Source organism: Lytechinus variegatus, chromosome 8, assembly GCF_018143015.1.
Source record: "Lytechinus variegatus isolate NC3 chromosome 8, Lvar_3.0, whole genome shotgun sequence".
Lineage (NCBI taxonomy): Eukaryota > Metazoa > Echinodermata > Echinoidea > Temnopleuroida > Toxopneustidae > Lytechinus > Lytechinus variegatus.
The window spans coordinates 22315421-22339488 of NC_054747.1; the positions used below are offsets into that span (position 1 = coordinate 22315421).

The window sequence follows — 24068 nt, forward strand, 5'->3', positions numbered from 1 at the left end:
GCCAGGATTTTCCAACATCTGATTTTTTTCCCTTATTGATCTAATATACAGTAGGTCAATTGATTGTTTTTAATTGTATTAAAGTGTTATTGCGATTAATCATTCCTTTTTATTTTTTATTTTGTAAGTCTTAAATTTTTCCTTATTTTATTTCCCTGAAGATTCCTGGCCCACCCCCAAGATACGCACACACATACACTTACAATTACATATATCTATTGGGACTTGTATTTATTAATCCTCATTCTCAACATTTTTTTCCGTAGGCCAACTATAGGGCACCAGACTCATTACTGGTCACGTTGTCAACATCAGTAGTTTATGTCATAGAATATTCTTCATTAGGAAAGTAAACATTGGATATGAAAAATAGGTTTAAATCATTTCTGAATAATAAATGTAATCTGCTTTGTTTCACTTTTGAATTTTGCTTGGTGTCATTTACATTAAATTGTATTTATGCTTGAACATTTTTTTGTAAAGGGTAGGTAAAATGATATTTGATGGAAAGAAAAGGCAACATCAAACAGTCACTTTGTTAAATTTATTTCTACTAAAATGGAGATTCAAAGAAAGCCCTCAAACTGTTTTATTTTAATAATGGTAAAGAAAGGTAGTGAAATCTACGTAACACCTAACCTGACATGCGTGAAACTATGTTAAACACGATACACTTGGGGGCAGCTTTGGACAGAGCTTCCTAATCAAGGTACCGTTAGATAATTTGTTTTTCTGATTTCGAAACAGAAAAAGCAAAAACGAAATAGTTATTCAAAATGGATCCTATTTTCGAAATTTAAAACAGAAAACGGTCATTTTTCAATATTTTGATTCAAGAATGAAAAAAAACGAGAAAACAGAAAAACGGTTCATTCTTCTGTTTGACTTTTTATTTTTACATATTATAACTTTAATTTTTCCTTTCAAAAACACAAAATGGAATTGAAATTTTCGTTTGATCCTTTTGTTCTGCGTTCACAAAACAGAAAATTGAATTGAAATCCTTCTTTCATTTTTTCTGTTTCGCCTTCACGAAAGAAAATTGAGCGCTCCTTTTCATTTCCCTTTTCGAAATCAGAAACACGGATAATCTTATCAGTACCTTGATTCTTCTTCAACTGAAGTTTAATAATTTTTCAACCTTTGCAGAGTTTCATATTTCAATTACTCTCCTCTGTATGTAATACCAGTTGTATATTATTTACTTTTGCCTTTTACGATTCTATTGTTTACATTATTTTTTATCGAATGGAATGAATTAAATTTCTTGACATTAATGAAACATATATACAAAGATTAACATTGAAACTGGTGAATTTAAGAATTTGTAAAGTAGGAAATTAGTTGGCTCTTGAAGGTCGAAACATAATATTCTTACGAGGTAACTTTACTAGTAACTAGGTTGAATACATAGAGCCTATCAGGTGTACAGAAAGCAATCTCTCCTGATTGAAACTGTTGAAGGTAATACCAATGCCTATCAGGTTTCTCAATCTTGTAATCCGATATAAGACTCCTAATGTGTTTGAGCTCACCGGTATACTCATCGATATTGAGCAGACCTTCCTCGTATCTTACGGAAGAAATCAAAATTGTATTGTCCTTACTAACAGCGGCAAAGAGGCGAATTTCCAGAGGTTTACGTAATAATTGATACATTATAACACCCTTTTTATTAATACGTGCTATCTGACTGTCATCCTGCTTAACGATCAATGAATCGCCATAACTTGTGATTTGCTTTGGTTCATACCCATCGCATGGTATCACCCTCATAGCCTTGCCACCTGTCGGTGAGAATACCTGGATCTTCTCAGCTTTCCTGTAGCTAACATAGATCAGATCATTGCTGTCTACAGTGAGACCCCCTGTCCCACCTTCAGTCTTACCAAGAGTATCGAATGTCACATCCTGTCTCTCTTCATCTGATGCGTACAGTGACATCTTATTATATCTATCGCGTACAGCATAACAACCATCAGAAAGGAATCCTACGTCCACGATCCATACGTCTTTGATCACTGCCCCCTGAAGCTGACAATTAGGAGAGAAGACATAGATTCCCCCTTCGCAATAACCAACTGCTAACATACCATCATTGGTAGCAGCTATGCCATTCATAGCGTCCTTCTTTGAGAGTAGTACGTTGCATTTCGGCTTGCATTTCACAAACCTCAGTTCCCCCATTGATAATGTATCAGGATCGCAGCTTGGTGTAAACGTCAGTTCCTCTGCATGATCGCCGACATCAATAGCAACCATCTTCTTTGGATTATCCCTATCTAATACATTACTCAATTCAAAAGACAATGAATCACAAATTGCTGCAGCATCTCCTTCTATTCGGCCTTTCAAACTATTACTCAACAAATCACTCGCACTCTCAATACTCTTAACTAACCTTTGATCATCAATTTTCATATTATTTAAACTCCTAACTAATTTTTCTTTCTGATCATCGAGTTGCTTCTTCAAGGTAGCATTCCTCTCTGTTATTTTATTGATAGCTTCTCCGCAAATCCTGTTGTTTTTTGCCTTTTCCCCATCAATGTGATATTTGACGCGTTTGATTTGATGATCAATACAAGTCATATGATTCTTTACTGTTTTAGTTTTAGCTTTACCACGTGACTGTAGGGTCTCAACTCTTTCTTTGATAGAGGCGGTGTACTCCATGGCATCTTTAACACAATGGCCTTTCTCCGGGGTGTGGTAGAGCATGCGACATCTCATACAAATGAGCTTCTTACATGTCGTGCATACATCAGTGCATTCATACTTCTCAGTTGTATGTATCTTTTCTCGACAGTAAACCTTCTTCTCTAAGACTACCCTACCCTCCCTGATGTCCTCAACACTCACTACTTTGTGTTTTAGATTAGGGTTCCAGTTGTTATGAGCTTGCAGACATGCGTTACACAAATTCTTACCACAATCGCAACAGAAGTGTGCAGCTCTTGAATGCTCGTCACACATGTCACAGATCTGTTTACTATTCCTGACGTCATCAACAAGTGACTTAACCAGTATGTTAGTTTTAAGGTTTGCAACATCGCCATCCGCGACAGTTGTTGTATTTCTACATATTGGACACGACAAAATATTCTTAAGTAAAGAGCACGCCAGAATATCTCGAATACATTTTTTACAAAACGTATGTGTACATGACAGTTGTTTTGGATCATTAAGCAAATCAAAACAAACCGGACACTTTAGATTTTGGGAAACGGTGTGCTCAAGTGTCGCCATAATTATTGTTACGTTTAAACTTTTTTGTTTGCTTTTACTTAGCACAACGCTTTAAATATCTAGCAAATGTATAGAACTTATTCTTATAGTATTTCAAACTGCAGTTAGTATGTCAACGGTGTAAAAAAAGATCTGTAAATATATATTGGACGAAAAATATGCAACTCAAAATTGTCTTTAGTTTTTTTTTAGTACACTGGAAGGCAGGTCTTGTGTGTCTGCATACTATCTACAAAGAAGGTACAGTCTATGATTTTACAGATGGAATTCAATCCACATCAATTCGAATGAGTTGCCTTCAAAGTCTTGACTTCTCTTATATGCTACGTTTGTCTTGATATGACATCCCACACCTCTTCTGCTACGACCCTCTTCATCGTTTCTCTCAACGCAAACCAAATCGACGAACCTGGATCTACTTTCGTATACTCGATCCTCCCACTAGACCATAGCTAGGCCTATCAGTATTATGATGTCGACTGAGGTAAAAGGAAAGAAAAACAAGAGAAAATATATCTTCTACTGAAATGATTATTTAAAGAGGCGTCAAAATAAGGGGCGGATCCATGATTTTCCAGGGAGGCATATTGTTACAGGAATAATTTTACAAGCAAAAAAGGTCATCACTACACAATGGACATGATTTTGTTCCAGGAAGAATTTGAAAAGAAAAAAAAAGAGGTCCTCACTTGATTATGAAAAGCAAATTTCCATAAAAAATGTATGTATATATATATATATATATATATATATATATATATATATATACTGTAAAAAATGAAGTGCTAATTCAGCACTTACAGTGCCTCTATAGTGCCTGCACTACGAGTGCTGACTTTCTAGTTTAAATTTGAACTAGAAAATCAGGACTCGTAGTGCAGTCGCTATACACGCACTGTAAGTGCTAAGTCAGCACTTCAGTTTTTACAGTGTGTGTATATATGTATATTAAAGTATCATTTTATTGCTTCTTCCAGTGAATACAAAATAAACTGGCTTCATAAGTTTCATTACTTCATAACCTCATAAATAATACATCATCGTGGCATGGATCCAAGAAACAATTCACGTTGGCAACGTCAGCTTTTAAAACCCACCTCAATACAGAAAAGTAAAGTTATTGTTATGCTAGTTAAGATTTCGCTTACTATCATAAATCAATAAACCACAAGGGCCTGATCGGTATGCAAATAAGGAAATCGAAATTATGCCACCTACAAACATGTTGTATTTCATCATTTTAGTTGGTACTTGTAGTTGTATGTTTGATAGATTGCATATCCGAATTAGAGACAGATAGATATAAAGCATGTGATGGAAATTTCAAAATGAGTAATACAGTGGTCCTGGGAATTGAGAAAGATACAACATGTGGATTATTTTCTTACATATATTCTTGGGCTTCGAAAGAAATGACAGAATGTTCCACTTGAGTGAGCAATTTGTGAAGGTCGCATAAATCGTTTTGCGCAGAAATGCTCATTTTCACGTGTATAAGAAAAAAAACCGGCAAAAACAAAATAACAGTGCCATACATTGCCTATAATTATTATTTTGCACTTTCAGTCAATTGAAATAAAACCGATACTTTTTACATTTTGTAACAAATTTGCCATCCACATTAACACCTTTACCCTAGGTAAGCACAACCTTTAGCTCACTGGCAGACCAGCTGTGCCCCCCCCCCTCTCTGAGAAGCAAAATCAAAAATTGTAATGTAAAAATGCTATTAAAACATTTTTGTGTGCCCCTTTCCCCTTGAAAGTGAAGACCTCTTTTTTGCCTGTCATTTTTTTCGGGGACGAAATATCATTAATTTTTGGATAAAACCCCTTTCTCTTGCTTGTCAAATTTTCCCTCGAAAAATGAGCCCCCCCCCTTGGAAAATCCTGGATCCGAAATCTCCTGTTCAGCAATTTCTTCTAAGTTTTCATTATTTAAAGTTGGTTTACATTTCATATTTAATTTAATACTTGTTACTCCACGCATTTCCTAAGCTTGTCAATGATTTACAGAAGAAAAATCAAGTCTAAACCCGTTCATGTGAGTAACTTCTCCATGTAAAGCAAATATCATACGATGGCCTCGGTGTGTGGGGAGGGGGGCATCGGCGCTCAAGGAAGTGTTCTGTATGTATTTTCAAATCTTATTGGCTTAAAGCCATAAGGTCTTCATGACTAACGTCTATTTATATCCATATAACTATTTCCAAGTTCTGCGTAAATCATTTTTACGAACTTTTAAAAAGTAAGTAGTGCTCACTCACTCAAGAAAGAAAGATTTTTTTCGAAAGTTATTACAAATGTATTATTGTATAGGATTATATTTGAGTGTCATCTTTAGGATCCTAAGACAGCCAAATTAATTTTCATTTCAGGACCCGGCAGGCTTAGCTTTCGAACTTTCCCAAGTTATCATGTCCAAGCTTATTGATGCAATCCGTCTTCTGGTGGCCTTGCAAATAAAATGAACCAATCAATAACTATTCTTTCTTTGACTCACGATCATCTGCTCTACAAAGTAATCCCCCCCCCCGGCCAACTACCACAGGCACTACCCGGTGCTGACAACTACCCGAATCCATCCCAGAGAGAGGAAAAAAATATGGACTAATCTTCTAATAACGTTCTTCTGCATTACCTAATACGATATACATAGTGATACCTTGGCCCACTGTCATGAATATATCAGTACTAAATTTGTCATTTCCCGCACTGGCGGACAGATAATGAAGGGGCCTAGGGTGGTCAAGAACCCCCCAAATGTTTACAACCAAAAAACAAAGGTTAAATGGTAAAACAGTGAAATTGGACACGACGTCTGAATCTGAATATGATGAAATTTATATAAAAAAGTTGTTTTTCCTATGTGTGAATAACTGTGTTAGTATCATCATGGACCTAATAGGTCCATGGTATCATTCAAGGAAATGGCAATACGCTAACTAACTCCATACGATAATACACGGAATTGTGTGTAAAATAACGTTTCTTTTCAACTTGATACAAGAGACATGCACCACACCACATTTATAATGTGATCGTGAAGATGTCTTCATTTATTTTTTAATTTCAGTGCATGGCTTGCAGCCTCATATTCTTATTGATCGCCTAAATTCGTGGCATCATTTTCGAAAAAATTTTGTAATGTTTTCGGCGTAAAATTGCCTATCAATTGCTCTTGTACAGGAACGTTCCTTTGTCACCAATTATCCTATTTATAGGGCAATAATTTTTTTTCGAAATGTTTAATTTAAAATGAAATTAACTAAAATATTATCAAAATATCACTAAACTCTGCATACTCACAGACCAACTGGCAAATAGAAATTGGAATGCAGGCACATAAACCACCCCTAAAATTTTATAAATATGAAACATAAGGGGGATACGAAATATAAAGAAAAAAGAGTGAATATTGCATTGTCATAAAATATCGCCCCAAAATTGAACTTTAGTTTGAAACAGTTAAAAAATTTCACTTTCTCGACCTATTTATTCTCGCCTCACCTTGTAGCAGAGTGACACTGCTATAGGCGCTGTTTTTTTTTCAAAGCGTCACTCCGGCGGCATCGTCAATACTAAAATATGAAGCAAAAATTAAGAGTTGCGCAAGAAACCCGTCATCTAAATTTAGAAAATACAAAAGCGCCCCATGACTTGCTTTCGATTTTCTTTGAAAATTTGTTGATGCTCCCCCCCCCCCTGAAAAAAACTTAATCCGCCACAAGTAGTCAGTGCAGTATGACATTAAAAGGTCTGTGAATTCACTGTATGAAGATATTCTGAATATGGTAAGTTTGTTTGGGTGTTGGTATTACCATGGAGCTATCAAGTTGTCGGTAAAATGACAAGAATTGGATTTTCTTGAAATAAGAGAAGGAAAAATGTTACCTTTGAACATAGAAGTGACAGAGCAATACACCAATCAGCATTCAACCTGTTCAAGAATCCAGCTACTACGTATTTAGGCGCAGGAACAAACTATGGTGGATCTCTTAAAACAAATATCTTACTAAGCCAAGCAATCCAGATGAATCGTCAGATACTAACCAGTTACAGCAATGAATGTTTGATAGTGCTGGATCTTGAAGACGATGCCTAATTTCTATTACCCCCCTTTTTTGTTTGTTTTATTTAATCTTTTTAATTTTTTTTATCAAGCCACGCCTGCAGTATGTACCTGACTTTAACCAAAGAAAAATCTATATCCCACCGCTTAGCACATTATTTGCATAATGTTTGAACTGCTACAAAGGTCATAACCATAACTAGTCATGGCTTGTGGCAGATAAGCTTTATGAACATGATGTGCAAATATTTGTCAGCAGACAGTAGCGAATTTCAGTCAGCCGACTTTTACAATTTTTTTCTTTTTGATAATGACAATCAAATGAATTTATCTGCAGCCTACTTAAACAAACAAATATACTAAATTAAAAGAACACATGAACAAGGAAGTAAAGTAGTAAAATGAGGAAAACATTGCATTTCATCATTAAAGACTTCAAGAGCAGAGAGGAAGAAACTGAGGTTAAACATAAAATACAAAAAGATAAGGGTGAAACATACAACTGAAAAAAAAAAAAAAAAAAAATAGAGAACTAGACAAAAGTGACGATGTGTAAAAATACGCCCTGATATATTTTGGGAAAACCTGCCGGGTCTCTATAGCCTATAATCTAGGCGTAGGCTGCAGTAGTTATTGTCTTTGCTGTATATGCTGAACGCAAGCGATGAGCCTGACATGGCGAAGACTACGAATTGTGAATGCGTAGCATCCTACAACCAACAATTTGATTTTACAAAAATTTTTGAAGGTATAATCACAATTGGGAAAGCTCGGCGTCATTAAAGATAATGATTTTCACGAATTTGGTTTCTACAGTATTAAGCATTTAGAAAGTTGGTAAAATTATACCAAAATGTTTTGTTCAGAAAAAAAATATCATCGTAATGGATAATAATTTGAAAAGTTAATGAGAATGTTGACTTTGTAGGTATCCTCGATCACACCAAAGGGAATAGTAGTAAACCCAATGATTAAGAACGTGCAGTATATGAGACTGCACGTAATATATCATGCAATTATCTGGTGAGCAAATGCAACTTTGAAACTTGAAAATGGGAGTAAGGCAAACAACCATCCTTTGAAACGTTAACCAAATTTATGCCTATATGGATTATGATTATTTGGGAAGTTATATTGGTTACATTCTGTGACTTTTCAAATAGTATGGTAGATGTTAGAAATGGCGCCAATTCAATTTCAGGACTCCTTCGAATTCCTCGTTAGTTTTCGTTCGGGATCTCAAAGCTGCAGAAGAACAGACAGGTCGGGCCTGAGTATAGCCATAGCTGAGCGTTGTCAATATCTGCATAATACTCTGGATCTAATCTTCCGATGTTAGGATCTAATCTTGGAATTTGTCTACGTCAACTATCGAGATTCAGCTACTCCTTGTGAAATGTTGCCTTCAAGTTCTGATATTTAGATTTTGACTTATTTCCTCATGCATTTTTTTTTTGTTTTACTCGCAGCGCAGCAGAGGTAGTGAAGTCTTGTTTTACTCGGCGCTCGCTTAACCATGGGCGAAAATCCCAGTGGGGTGCATCACCCTACCTAAAATAGTAAGGGGGACACAATATCAAATGCCCCCTACTATTGTTGGTCTTTTATGATGGAAAGAAAGAAATCGAAATAAAACATGTAGTTTGAACGAGATGACCTTCCTTTTGGGGTGAAAACTTTTTTTTTTGCTTGTCAAATTTTCTAGCCCCTAGTCCCCCCTCCCTTTGGGGATAGATTTCCGCCCTTAACAATGCATGGACGAAGATAAAGGTGTACCGTGGGGGTCTCATAAGTCTCCATTGTTACGGCAGATTTTGGTATATAATTATGTCATATCGTGTCGTTCCATTTACCGTTTTCCATCAAAATTTGGGTTGTAGAGGTTTTCAACATGCATAACTTAAATATGGTATTAAAATGGTTTTAAAAAAATTGATGATGCCACACTTCGGCACTCTCTCTATAGCCAGTAGCGGACCGTGCCCCGGAGGAAACAAAGCATTGGGGGGGGCACTGCATTGTTTGTGAACAATGCAGTGCCCCCTCCCAATGCTTTGTCTCCTCGGTGTCACGGTCCGCCACTGTCTATATATATAAAACAAAAAACTATATTCGAGCCCCCACCCCCTTCTCACCACCATTATACCGTTCTTCAACACAATCCCCAATCACCACCATTTGATTCTCTATCATCTAAATTACCATCATTAAGTAATATTACCACCAACTTCAGTATCACCTCCCTTGTCGGACTCAGAAAATTACTCCAGGTACATACGCCACCCAAAATTTGCTCGCCATTTGTTTTTAGGTTATAGTTTTAGTTTTAGAGTTAAAATTTAGATTTGCAACATTGCACCAATGACCATCATCACATCACAGAGACCTTAGTCTGAGTGATTTAGATCTTCGTTGTCACCTACACTACACCTTTCTCAGCACCATAATCGTCTTCATTACCATATAGCTGCCATGATGACTGCCAATAATATTACCACAACCGTTACTAAGATTAACACCACCACAGTGCCCATTATCATCTCCACTGCAATCATCATCATCACCATCATCTTTACTTTCATCTTCATCACGTTCATGACCATCATCATCACCACCATCTTCACGATCATCTCCATCACCACCATTACCATCATCAACAAAAACATCATCTTAAACACAATCATAACTATCAACATCCCCAACGCATTCACTATCATTTTAATCACCACTATTACTATTATCGGAATCATTACCATCTTCCTCTTCGATCCTTATCTGTTTGTTCCAGGTATAGACTACTCAAACGAATTGCAGATATTAAGCTTGTGAGAAAATCGAAAATTTATTATCAAAGTAAAATAGATATAGAAGCTTGTGTTTTCATGGATACTCATAATTATTTCAGAACGGAGAAATATATTGTGGGCTTCCTCAGGGTCCCACATTTGGCCAACTGCTTTTCATTTTATACATTTATATCAAAATATTTTCATTAGTTTTTTTCTCTTGCTTTTACACAATAACATATAACGTCTCTTTCATTTTGTCAATTCAAAATCGGGGCTAATATTTACACATTATTTTTTATTAGATATATCGGTGTGCCTGTGTGTGTGTGGGGGGTAGAAACACAGCTAATATCTACATCATCCTCATTTGATGGATATCATCAACAAATCCATGACAAAATCCCATGAAAATATCACATTGATAATGTATTGAAGGTAGTATCTAGTTACACTCGCCATGTTGGTACAATAAACAAATTCAAAGGAATATTTAACCCAACCGTTACTAAATCACTTAACTACATTTGTATCATGAATTACCAATATTCTAGCATAATGAAACGCCGCTGCATATTTGCTACATAGTAAGCCTTTATTTCAAATGATTAACGCAATACAGATTGTCTTACCAAAAAATAAGTTGAGTCATTGTATTATCAGTTTAACAAACCAGAATCGCCTAGTGTCTTTAATGAATATTCGAGTAAATAATGAAATTACAAATACCGTACATTAGTACACAATTACATTGTATAAGTACATACTGAAACGAGTTTTTATACTCTGGATAGCAAAATTTGTAAATTCTTAACATCCCAGCTTAAAGTCTTGCGGAAATACTGAGGAATAATGTACGGGCGGATGTCAAGTGCACTTCCGCGTGAAAGTATCTTTTTTAGCGTAAAATAATAAAAAATCTCGAAAATCACGCATTTTGATATTTTGACGGAATCTATGAATTTTTTGATTACCTTTGATATGCAATCATTTTTATTCAGAGATTTAACTCATAAGTCTATTAAATATACATTCCAAATTGTACTTACACATATTACTATATCGATTCTGTAATCGCTAGCCAATCTGATTTGGGTTCAGAAGCGAACCCCTTCTATATTGGTCCAGTCAGTGGCGTACCTTGGGTCATGGCATGGGGGGACCAGCAAAACAATTGAGTCATTTAGTGGGCGCGCGAAGCGCACTCAATTTCCAGGTAGGCCTTTACTGACATGAAAGGGAAATTTTAAGGATTGTGCCATTAAAAGGCTATGTATCTCGCTGATCAACTAATAGCAGCGCGAAGCGCGAGCTGAAAATTTTTATATTCAGACCTAAAAAAGAGACATTATAAGCTATTTTGTACAATCATGATACATGCCTGTCTCACTAAACAAACAATGCGAGCGCGAAGCGCGAGCTATTTTCTTTTTTTATTTTTTGCACATATTGTCTCCGAACAGGGACAGGACTTTTTTTTATTCATGAAGAGCATACGTATGTCACCATAGCCATCTAATGCGAGTGCCAAGCGTTTGCTTCTTTTTTGGTTAGAATTACATTTAAACACATGAAACACTTTTTGTAGTCAGTATGATCATGAACATGATACGTATATCACTAATCAAATATTGCGAGCGCGAAATGCGAGCTGAAAATGTTTGAAATTCAAACCTGAATAGGTGCATTCTAATGCTTGCTCGTAGGGATTCACTAAGACCATAAGTATTTCACTATACAAATGATGCAATCGGGAAGCGCGAGCTGAAATTTTTCGCTATTCAGATTAGAATAATTGACATTTTGAGATTTTTTTATCCATGAAGAGCTGACATATCTCACCAATCAACTGACACGAACGTACATACGGATTGAAAATGTCTTATATTCAGACCTTAAAGGGGGGAAATCACTTTAGGTAATTATGAAAAAGAAGCATAATATCATGCCACTACATAAAACAATAACAGGAACCATAGGCCTATAATTGATTTGAAAACCGGATGTTTTATTATAACAAGAAATAAACAGACAATGCGAGCACCAGGATTGATGAACACATAGGCCCTAGGCAAATAATGTTTCATTAAGTTATGAAAAATATTTCTTATGTAATATAATGTAGCATAGTATAATATAATATACAATAATTTCTTCATCCCCCACAACGTTTTCTTTCTTTCTCCCTCTTGTTCTCCTTTTCCCCGTTTTTTCCAGCCGATTGGGGGGAGGGGGAGGGGCACGTGCCCCCATGCCCCCCCGTAGTTACGCCTGTCTAGTCATGGACTCTCTACAACCAAACAGGTATTGGTCAACCTTGGACGTTCAGTGACCAAAACAATCTCTTTACTCTGAATTGGGGGAGTTGACCTTTTAGCGAGGACATGAAATATAGTGAAAAACGCCGTAAAATGTGTGTGCGTCAGAAGTTTAGCTGGAAGAAGGAGGAGTATTTTTTTCTTAAGAAAGTTGGAATTGATTATAGTTTCCTGTTATATTTTTTGTAGAAGTATTGATTATGTATTGATATATTATTTAATATGTGAGATATGTCTTTACATCACATAACATCCCCCTTTGTTAGAAAATGTGGCTTTCCCAAATTTTGATATTATGGTCCAATAGAGTCAGCAATAACAATTCATATAAAACAAAATAATATTTGTGAAACTTGTTAATTTACCTTCTACTGAACTATAATTTCCCTTAACACTACATAAGCAATGATTACTATCTACATCAACGTATATCTACTAAACATAAAGTAACATAGCCTGAAAAATATTACACAAAGATAATCTTAGTTATGTCAAAGTTTACCTTAATAAACCTAAATGAATTTGAATTAAAATATATTATATTCATATGGCAATCAATGAAATGCTTGAATAGTTGACAACAAGATGTTCTTATAAAATAAAATTTTGTTCTAACAAAATACAATTACACTATTTCTTCAATACGATTTGGGCAATTTGAGATGCCTCAAAACAGTATTAGTACACTGTAAAAAATGAAGTGCTAATTTAGCACTAACAGTGTTTGTATGGTGACTGCACTACGAGTGCCAATTTCCTAGTTCAATTTAAACGAGAAAATCAGCACTCGTAGTGCAGTAACTATAGAAGCACTGTAAGTGCTAAATTATTAGCACTTCATTTTTTACAGTTCATACATTATGATATGTTACAACTAAGTGATACTCGACAATAAATCATATATATCAACCATTTTTTCGAGCTGCGGGCATTCTCATATCTTAGGGAGATGTGCATCTATTTCCACTTCAAATTCTGAAGTATATAAACAATAGGTTTACGCATTAACCAAATTATCCTACTCTGTATGAGTTCCACTCCAAATTAGCTCGCATAATGATCGGTCACTTCAAAATTTCCCGGGTTCTCCACCATGTTATGTTGTCGTTGGATCTTATTGCTATTTTATTTTTAACCAGACTTACATTAGACAAAGCACTGCAGGATGTACAGTCTATCATTGTACAATTATTAAACAAATATTCATCATTGCAAGGTTGATTACCAAGATAAGTTTAAATTTATACTTGCCATATGATGATATCTAACAAGTTTGAAAGTACTTGTTTATTTTGTTATTTTATAACATGAATATGAAATATATTCTCCTTCAGGATAGGGATGATAGCAATGTTACGATACTGCAACAAATGAAATTTTCAGTTTTAAATTTGATTTCCCTTTTTTTTATTACAGGAAATATAACAATCATGAACTAACAAAACATAAACCAATATTGATCTTACATCTCTTGGAAGTGTCAGTTGTGCAATCCAAAGTTATGATAGTACATCCAAATCAAATCCAAGTCATTTGGCGAAGATTCCTTTAATTAAAGTTCATAATGATGGCGATGATGAAATTGATGTTGAAGCACGATGAATAACAAAGATTCACTGTAACTAGTTGAAATGTCTGTGAAGACGATGTTGATTATGATTAACAGTCGTTTTCAGCAATCCATGGGTTGAAAAGCGTTCATTAAAACAGGTTGATGATCTCGATGAGAACTGAGAATTCCACTCTCAAAGTAACTGTAGACAGTTCATAGATGTTATGTTACATTCCAGTCGGAAATAAACTATGCTCTGACATAAAGTCTGGTGTGAAACTCTGAGTTCCGGTCTAGTGTGATGTGATGATGTCCTTGAAGAAACTGCCAGCTTATATACAAATTATTCACTACTCTGGAAGCTTCAAGTATTGTCAACAAAAAGAACATTCTTGACTGACCTCAGTGAAATTAACAATGTAAACAAATTAGCTAATCCTATTGTCCTTTTCACTGCAGGTTGGCTTTATTGTCTTGGGACATTCCAGAAATAACAAATTTTATTCAGTACTCATTATAATTGATGTAGGCCTAACAAAGACTTACCATAGAGCCTTACTGAGACATTTTGGAATATTCTTAATTATTCTATGCTAGGAATATCCTTAAAGAGAAAATAACTAAATCAAATGAATGTAATTTCTCTTGCAATTTTACTTATATATAACAGGAATGATTGAGTTCTATGTTGATTGCTTCATTTGAAGTACATAAAGGCCTTCCTAACATAGAGAAACTGTCATTAACTTTCCGCCAATTATCATGGTGATCAGATGCTAAGATTTATATAGCAAACATTTTTTCTTCTTATTACTGTTATTCCATGAACTAATTCAGTGTTACAGATAGAGTAACAGAATAGGATTGGCTGAAATTAATCTGTATTCTTAATCGTTTAATTTGAAGAAGTTTGTACTTTGTAGTTAATGAACATTAACTTAATAATATTTGCTGATTGTTTCATAGTGCATAATAAGTCTGCACCAATTAATATAAATAGTATCAATATTGATAGATTCTTTCTTTTATATGTTTTGTGAATGTATTCAATGTGTTATATCTATAAGTTGAATTCCGTTAAGATGAAGAATAAGTCTTTAGTGTTACTAGTAAGTATGAGAGCGAGAGTGGAGTGGAGAGTGGAAATGTCGAGGGGTGGACTGAAAGCACCCCTAGGTAAGCTAGGTTTATATGCTTCGAAAAAGAAATTCTTACGAGGTAACTTCACTAGTTACTAGATTAAATATGTAGAGCCTGTCCGGTGTACAGAAAGCTATCTCCCCTGACTGGAACTGGCGAATGTAATACCAGTTTCTTTTAGGTTTCTCAATCTTGTAATCAGAGATAAGAGTCTTGATGTGTTTCAGCTCACCGGAATACTCATCGATATTAAGCAGACCTTCATCGTGTCTTACAGAGGAAATCAAGATTGTATTGTCTTTACTCGCGGCAGCATTAATATTACTTTTCATAGGTTGCCAGAACAAATGCTTTATATCACCATTTCTATCAATACGTATTATCGTATCGTAAAACTGCACAACGATCAATGAATCACCGTAGCTTGTGATTTGTCCAGGCTCATACCCATCGCATGGAATCTCCCTGATAGCCTTCCCACCTGATGGTAAGAATACCTGGATCTTCTTGGCTTCCCTATAGCTAACATAGATCAGATCATTGCTGTCTGCAGTCAGACCACCGAACCCACCTTCACTATCATCTAGAGTATCGAATGTTACATCCTGTTTCTCCGTATCTGATGTGTACAGTGATATCTTATTATCGTAATCAAGTACAACACAACTACCATCAGAGAGAAATACCAACTCACGTATAAATAGATCTTTCATGACTGTCTCCTCCAGTTGACCATCAGCAGAGAAGGTTTCAAGTTCTCTAAATCTAGAGCCGATAGCCATCATGCCATCTTTTGTAGCCGCCATGCCATTCATGCTGTCTTTATTTGAGAGTTCTCCATTGCATTTCGGCTCACATTTCACAAATCTCAATCCCCCAATTGATAATGTATCGGGATCAAACCTCGGTGTAAACGTTAGTTCCTCCCCATGATCTCCTACATCAAAAGCAGCCTTTTCTTTTGGATCATCCCTATCTAGTACATTCTTCAATTCACCAGACAATGAATCACGAATCGCTACAACATCTCCTTCTAGTGGGCCTTTCAAACTATTACTCACCAAATCACTCGCACTCTCAATACTCTTAACCAACCTTTCGTCATCAATTTTCATATCCTTCAATTTATGGACTAATTGTTCGCTCTGATCATCCAGTTGAATATTCAAGCTCTCATTTATTTCTTTTATTTTCTTGGCAGCTTCTTCGCAAATCTTGTCAAGCTTTGACTTTTCTCCATCAATGTGGTCATTGACACGTTTGATTTGATTATCAATACACGTCATATGATTCTTGACCGTTGGAGCTTTTGTCTTCCCTTGACCCTCAAGTGATACAGAACTCCTCTTGAAAAACGAACTGTACTCTTTCATATCTACCACCTTGTGGCCCCTTTTCTCGTGGTAGAACACTCGACATCTCATACAAATGAGCTTCTTACATGTCGTGCATACGTCTGAGCATTCGTACTCGTATGGTGAGTGTCCTTCTGCTTGACAGTAGACCTTTTTCTTTAAGACTACCCTACTCCCTCTGATATCTTCAACGCTCATTACTTTATGTTTAAGATTAGGTTTCCATGTGTTATGAGCTTGCAGACATGCGTTACACATGCTCTTACCACAATCGCAACAGAAGTGTGCGGCTCTTGATTGCTCGTCACACATGTCGCAGAGCTGTTTACTATTCCTGACGTCAACAACAAGTGACTTAATGGGTGCACTGGTTTTAAGATTTGCAATATTTCCATCTGCGACATTTGTTTCGATTCTACATATTGGACAACATAAAGTATTATTCTGTAAAGAGCACGCTAGAATATCTCGGATACATTTTTGACAAAACGTATGTGAACATGATAGCTGTTTGGGATCATGTAGCAAACTTAAACAAACTGGACACTGTAAACCGCGCGAAATGGCATGCTCAAGTGTCGCCATAATTCATGCAATTAGTGTTTCTTTTTCTTCAACAAAAAAATTAAATTAATTAGCTTGTATGTAAGACTTACGTATATACGATCAACAGTATGATAAAGATATTAAAAAAAAAAATGTGTTACTAAAAGGCCTCATGAGGAAATAGCTCTGAATAACAGCAAAAGACCCGGATATGCTCTCATACTCGATCCTCCCACTAGACGGTAGCTGTCTGTATTATGATGTCCCCTGTATAAAAAAGGAAGAAATATATATATAAATAATTAAAATGTTAAATACATAAACGTTAAGTTATGGTTGCACTATATTTTAAAGTTTCGCTTATGCTAGAAGTCCACTGGATCGGTGCCAGTTGCCACCAGTTGGTGCCAGTTGGCATCAATACCATGAATACAAAGCGGCTGTGGCGCCTAGTGGCCAACGTGCCAGTAGGCTCAAAGTATCCCCAACTGGTGCTAGGCGGCGCGTAACTTTATTCATTTATTAATTACTAGCAGAGCCCGTGGGAATTCCACGTGGGGGTGTAACTTATAGAATTTGTTGTAGATTGACAGGTTTATTCAAGATAGGGAAAGAAATAAGCATTTTAGAAGGTTGTGGTGGAGGTTTTGACAGGAATGTGAAAGTTAGGTTTTTATTTGAAGTGGTATTTTTTTTTGAAAAATATATATGATTGATGCGCTAATGTTGCAATTTTGCACATTCGTACAATTAAATTCAACAATCGTAATAAATAGTTTTCTCCCCTAACATGCCTAACTTCGAATTAGATAAGCTAAAAAAGGGCAATGGTTCTTGAATAACATCTACATGATGATAATAAGTATCAATGGTGCAATATGGAAATCTTGAATTAAAGAAAAAAACATGGAAACAATTGTCATTATTATCCCTCCAAAATTAATTCAGTGTGCAAAGAGTTAAAGGTAATAGTGAGAAAGTAAAAAGTGATAAAGAGTTTAGGATTTGGGTTAATAAAATAAATACAGATAAGAGAATTAAACTGCTATTGAAGTTGGACGAATATGGTAATTAGTTAAAGTAGGGTTTAAAAATATTGCCCCTCATTTTAACTATAAAAAGGGAAGTTTAAAAAGTATTTGGTTTTGGAGGATTTACATTAACCCTTTTATTTACTTGTTCAACGTACTTCATTCCATTAGCTGATATTCATTTTATCGCCCCCGCCATTTTTTTTTTATTTAATCGTTTTTTAGTGCTTTTTTATTTTTTATTTTTATTGGTCCCTAAAAGTAAAGAAGGAAGAAAACATTTAAAAAGACGCAAGTTTATCTTTTTTTATTTTTTTTTGTCCCCTTTATCACAAAAAAATGATCAAATAAAAAAAATAATAAGTATAAAGGAAAAGAAGGACGAAAGAAGAAGAAGTGAAAGGTAAAGAAAGGATAAATAAAAGGGAAAAAAGGGAAGAACAAAGTGAAAGGATTCAAAGGGAAAAAATGTAAAACAAAAAGAAAAAGAAAAAAGTATGAAAGCAATGGGGAGAAAACAAAGAACAAAAGAATCACAGCCGGAATGAAAGAAATGAAGCAAGCAAATTAAGATAGAAAGAACGAAAGACAGAAAATTCATAAAAGAAGAAGAAGGCCTTATTTGGCGCAGTTGTGGAAACATTCATTGTTGATGTTAATGTATAATAATTATTATTGTAAGGATACATGAAGAATAGGAAAAAAGTAAAAAAAAATGAAATAAAAGTATGGAAGGTAACTTATACGAAACGAAGAAAGAAGGATCGTGCTTTGTTTTCCTTTAATTTCCTCAAATCAGATAGAACTTGCCCCTGATAAATAATTTGCGGAGGGGAATCTGAAGGCAGTGGCGTACCTTGGGTCACTGCATCGGGGGAGGGGGGCACCTGCAATGTTTTTGAGTAACTGAGTGGGCGCGCGAAGCACCCTCAATTGCCGGGTATAATGACCTAGTAGAGATTTTAAGGACTGTGCCATGAAACAGATATGTATCTCACTAGTCAAATAATGCGATGGGCGAGCTGATTATTTTTTTTATATTCAGATCTAAAACGGAGACATTATAAGCAAAATTTTGTAATCATGATAGGTATCTGTCTCTCTAATCAAACAATGCGAGCGCGAAGTGCCAGTTGAAATTTGTGTATATACATGTATTGACCCCAAACGGACATTTTAATGACAATTGTTTTAAAGAGCATAGTCATATCTCACCATATATGCGAGCGCGCAAGTGGTTGCTGATTTTGTTAGATTTGCACGTAAACACCTGAACACTTCTTGTGGTCACTGTAATCATAAACACTATACGTATCCCACTAATCAAATATTGCGAGTGCGAAGCGCGAGCTGAAAATTTTGAAATTTTGAAATCGCACAAACGGCGGCCGAGATCTGTTTTCAATACATCTCAAATAGCCCAGTCCTTTTAGGGGAAAACTAAATGATGCCAGCGCGAAGCGCGAGCTGAAATTTTTTCATATTCGGAATAGAAAAGGGGACATTCTAAGGATTGCTTATTAAGGAATTCGTGAAGAGCAGACATATCTCACCAATCCACTGAATTCAAACGAAGCACGGACTGGAAATGTTTTACATTTAGACCTTAAAGGGTGTGGAGGGGCAATGACATGAAAAAGAAAAATAAGCATATGTCACTACATAAAACAATAACTCGAAGTGCGAGGAAATATATTTGGTGTATATTGAATTGAAAACGGGATGTTTTAGTACAATATGGTAATGCATCTCATTAAACAGACAATGCGAGCACCAGGACTGATTTGATATAGATATGAAAATAATGTTTTTATGTAACAATACATATAATATAGCATAATATAATATAATATGTTTGTGCAATATTGACTGGCCTTGAGGGCAACATCAAATATATTACCAGCAAAAGAATCATATTGGCCCAAGTCTTTCGACGAGGGCAATATGGGTCTTTTAAGGACAATATATTTGAGGTTCCCCGAAGGAAGAGCCAGTTAATATATTTTTATTATCATCCAAATCAGATATCTATAGCAAAAATCATGATAATGGTAATAGGTCTATCAATCTTTAGAATATAGTTCTATCATGTCATGTTAATATCAGGATCTAGGCTCTTCACTTTACCATAATAACCTACCAGCAAGCGTTGCCTTCATTATGACGTATATCGTTGGTGCGCGGATCATTATGAAGCCTATTTCTTTATACGTATCCTCAAATGCCCGGATGTGAGACCAGGGAAAATACAAAGGCATATTTTGCGTCGTCTCTACATGGAAAGAGTCTTATTCCTACCCTTTAAGAGTTGCTTAAATATACACGTCATCCATGGTTAATCATTTTTCTTTAAAACAGATCTGGTCAAGTACATTATGTAGGCGTCATGTAATGAACTATTGAATACACCTTTAAAGGGAATGAAACTTTTGGAACAAATAGGCTTGTGTAGAAACAGAAAAATCAAAGAATAAGAATAAAGAAAGTTTGAGAAAAATCGGACAAATAGTGAGAAAGTTATGAGCATTTGAATATTGCAATCACTAATGGAGATCCTCATTTGGCAATGCGACAAGGATGTGTGATGTCACTGATGAACAACTTTCCCTTTGGAAGACTATAAAATACCCTCAAAATGTCTCTTTTTGCTTTTTCTTATGATGATACAAACTCTTTATCCATGATGTATTCTTAAAAAATATGTATTACTTGCCCTTATGTAGAAAGAACACATGATCTATTGATAGATGTGATAAAAAAGGACCATTCTAGTGAAATATATACTAAAGTAATGGGAAGAGTTGTTCACAAGTGACATCACACATCTTTGTCGCATTGCCAATTTGCTATCTCCATAGCATTAGTGATCACAATATTCAAATGCTCATAACTTTCTCATTATTTGTCCTATTTTTTCAAACTTTCGTTGATCTGTTTCTTTGATTTTTCTGTTTTCACACAAGCTACCTTGTTCCAATGGTTTCATTCCCCTTTAACCTTGAATAAGTACTCTCCCAAAAAGCGTATACGATGTCCTGGGGAGGGTTGTGCTGTGTCAGGTGCTGCTTCAGGTGATGTGGTGCTCCTGTGGTGGTATTCTTGGTGCACTATATACAGTGTGCTAGGTGCAGTGTGCGGGTGGTGCATGTGTGTCCCTCTTACAGCATCTTAAGGGGAGGGGGAGGCAACATTTGCTGAATGATAGGCAATGTTGCTCCCCGGAAGCCAGCTATAGAGGTCGAAGTTACAGCAGCGTTTGGGAGAGTATTCCAAATACGGATGGTTCTTGGGAACATACTGTACATGTAGCAGTTCACTCTACAAAAAGGTTGGGTGTACTTGAGCTGATGTCCAGTGTGTTGTGAACGTTGTGGACGAGAATTGCTGCTTAACTTAATCTGATGTGGCATGTTGATGTAAACAAAATTGTGATGAATTTTGTAGAACATCTCACATTGGCTAAGAAGGCGTCTGTGTTGGAGAGTATCCCAGTGAAGGGTTGACAACATCGATGTTACACTGGATTCTCTGCTATAGTCGTGAAGGACAAACCTAGCACCCTGACGCTGAATGCTCTCAATAATGTTTACATCTTTCTGTATGTGAGGATTCCATGCACATGAAGCATACTCAAGTTGAGGTCTGACAAGTTGCTTGTACGCAATGTCTCTCACTTTCAGGTCACATTTACCCAATGCTCGACGTATGATTCCAAGAGTACGAGCAGCTTTGGAGGATATCTTCTGTGCATGGGAGTTCCAACTCAGGTTGTCTGTGATGGTCACACCGAGGTATTTACAGGAGGTTGCCGTTGGAATAGGTTGGTCACTGATGGTAAAGTTGCAAGCCAAGGGTTGTCGTTTCAATGAGATACACATGTTGACACACTTCTTGACATTGAAGGACATATCCCACAGTTTTGCCCAATCCGATAATGTTGAAAGATCTCGCTGGAGAATTGCATGGTCAGCTCTTGTCTCGACCTTGCGATACAGCACACAGTCATCAGCAAAGAGTCTGATTAGTGACGAGATGCATTCACAGATGTCATTGGTGTACAACAGGAATAACACAGGCCCGAGGACTGAGCCTTGCGGCACGCCTGAGAGAACACTGGCTCGTGGTGAGGATGTTCCATCAACATGAACTGACTGAGATCTGCCTGATAGAAAAGCTTTGATCCATCCATGCATTTGACCAGTAATGCCATAATACTCCAATTTGCAGAGCAGCTTCGTGTGTAATACCTTATCGAAGCCTTTACTAAAGTTGAGAAAGAAGGCGTCTGTCTGACATTGCTTATCAATGTTGAATGCCCAGTCATTGATGGCCACAACAAGTTGCGTTTCGCATGACAGTCCCTTCCTAAATCCATGTTGGTTTGGGTTGATGATGTTATTCTTTTCCAAGCATTTTGACACTGGTAGCCTTGTTACCTGATGATTCATTTTAAATATTATACCAACTACGTTCAACAATCCATTCTCTAATTGATGTGACTTTTTTAGTGGACGGGTAATAAAGTATGCTTCTCTTTTCTTTAGTAGATAGTTCACAAGCTGGCTTCAACAAGGTGGAACAATGAACACGGTGTCCTAAATGTGATTAGCTGCCTCAGTGGGGAGGTGAGATAGTTGGGAAAGTTTGTAAATACTTGATATGGGATTGCGTTACCCAGGGTAAGAAATTGATTGAGTTGGGTAAGGTCCAGTTTGCGTGTTAATGATACAGTCTGTAAATCATTAAAATCTGCAAAGATATCAACTCCTTCATCAACAGTTCTTGAGTGGTGTTGGATATGCTCCTCGCCTGGAGTTGTACGCTATACATGTAAGGTGCGGCAGGGTGTAATAGAAAACTACAATGTACGTAGAGAGTTCTAATACTGCTTCTCGTTTAATTTTCTTTACTAAGCCAGAAACATTCAGTAACAGCGCCATATACGTGTAATAAATTTGGCGAACATTTGTTTTCGTCGCGCCAAATTTAAGTTTTGGCTCCGTTTTGAATTTGATGCAACGATTTTTTTTTTTAAGTTTGTTTTTACGTCGTGCAATTTTTTGGCGCCGTTATGCCGTCATACTCTTTCATAGTTAGGGCCCTTGGGAGGATAGACTTCATTTGTTTTTCATGTTAATTATTCTTATCCACAATGTAGTTCTGGTTTTTCTCGCAGTGAACCGGCCGAAATTATGGTTAGTCTTATTTAGGCCATTTAACTTTTGTTTGAGCTGGACAAGTACCCGATTAACAAGTTTTGCTGTGCTGTTCATTGTGACTATACCAGTGAATGAAAGCAAAATCTATCATGGGATTGATTTTTTTTTTTATGAGCTATGATTTAACACTTGAGTGGGGGGTCTGTAATACTCATATCTGCTCCCCAAAACACTTTATTGGCGAAACTAGGCGCCAAAGCCGCTTTTCATTGGCGCGAACTGTTTTCGCCTCCGACACAGGCCCAATGGACTCCTGGCATTTACCGCAACAGCCTGTTCGGTATGCAATAAGGGAACTAATCACGTCACCTAAAAGTTCTGTTGTAGTTTTTACAGTAGTTGGTGTGTTTGGCAGTTTTTATTTCTGAATCAGAGACAAATATATATAGAAATAAAAAATGCGGGAAACAAACTTCAATGTAAGTGATAAAACATATAGAGTACTGAAGTGCACTCATGGCGGTCTGGTTCTACACGGAGTCACAGCTGACAATCGTCTGGAGAAATCGGCTCGTCTGAAAAATAGGTTGCAAGCGATCAAATTCCGACAGCAGTCATTTTTCCAATGAGAAACATACGATTTCATTCGGCGGGTTCATTTGTTTAGACAACTGACATCACTTCGGTACTCTATACAAAATACAATAACATATAACGATCCTTAGATAGCCTATTTCATATTCATTTCAGGACCCCGCATGCTCTGGAGCTTTTGTAAGTTATCTTGTCCAAGCCCAAGCTTTCTGATTGGCTTGTTACGATTATTTTCGAGAAAACCGGGGGAGTTTTTCTCGAAAGGGT

At 36.3% G+C, this 24068-nt stretch overlaps 2 protein-coding genes across 2 annotated transcripts; both read right to left on the minus strand.

Annotated features, from left to right (window-relative positions):
* Positions 1 to 1225: 1225 nt before the first annotated feature.
* On the minus strand, positions 1226 to 3626 carry LOC121419558. Its single transcript, XM_041614014.1, has 2 exons — positions 3577 to 3626; positions 1226 to 3079 (listed from the first exon to the last, which is right to left on the minus strand). Exons 1-2 carry the CDS (start codon positions 3624 to 3626, stop codon positions 1375 to 1377), a joined length of 1755 nt encoding a protein of 584 aa, XP_041469948.1. The 3' UTR covers positions 1226 to 1374.
* Positions 3627 to 15187: 11561 nt separating this feature from the next.
* Positions 15188 to 22496, minus strand: LOC121419559. Its single transcript, XM_041614015.1, has 2 exons — positions 21211 to 22496; positions 15188 to 16886 (listed from the first exon to the last, which is right to left on the minus strand). The coding sequence occupies exons 1-2, from the start codon at positions 22494 to 22496 to the stop codon at positions 15188 to 15190; spliced, it is 2985 nt and encodes a 994-aa protein (XP_041469949.1).
* Positions 22497 to 24068: the final 1572 nt, after the last annotated feature.

Excerpts from the sequence above, each read along its gene's own strand:
- LOC121419558 (XM_041614014.1), bottom strand. The coding sequence starts at position 3,626 with ATGAAGAGGGTCGTAGCAGAAGAGGTGTGGGATGTCATATCAAGACAA. Across the intron at positions 3,080-3,576 it reads GATGTCATATCAAGACAAAC|AAATACAACAACTGTCGCGG; the intron begins GTAGCATATAAG and ends TCCAATATGTAG.
- LOC121419559 (XM_041614015.1), bottom strand. The coding sequence starts at position 22,496 with ATGAATCATCAGGTAACAAGGCTACCAGTGTCAAAATGCTTGGAAAAG. Across the intron at positions 16,887-21,210 it reads CCCCCTCCCCTTAAGATGCT|AATCGAAACAAATGTCGCAG; the intron begins GTAAGAGGGACA and ends TCCAATATGTAG.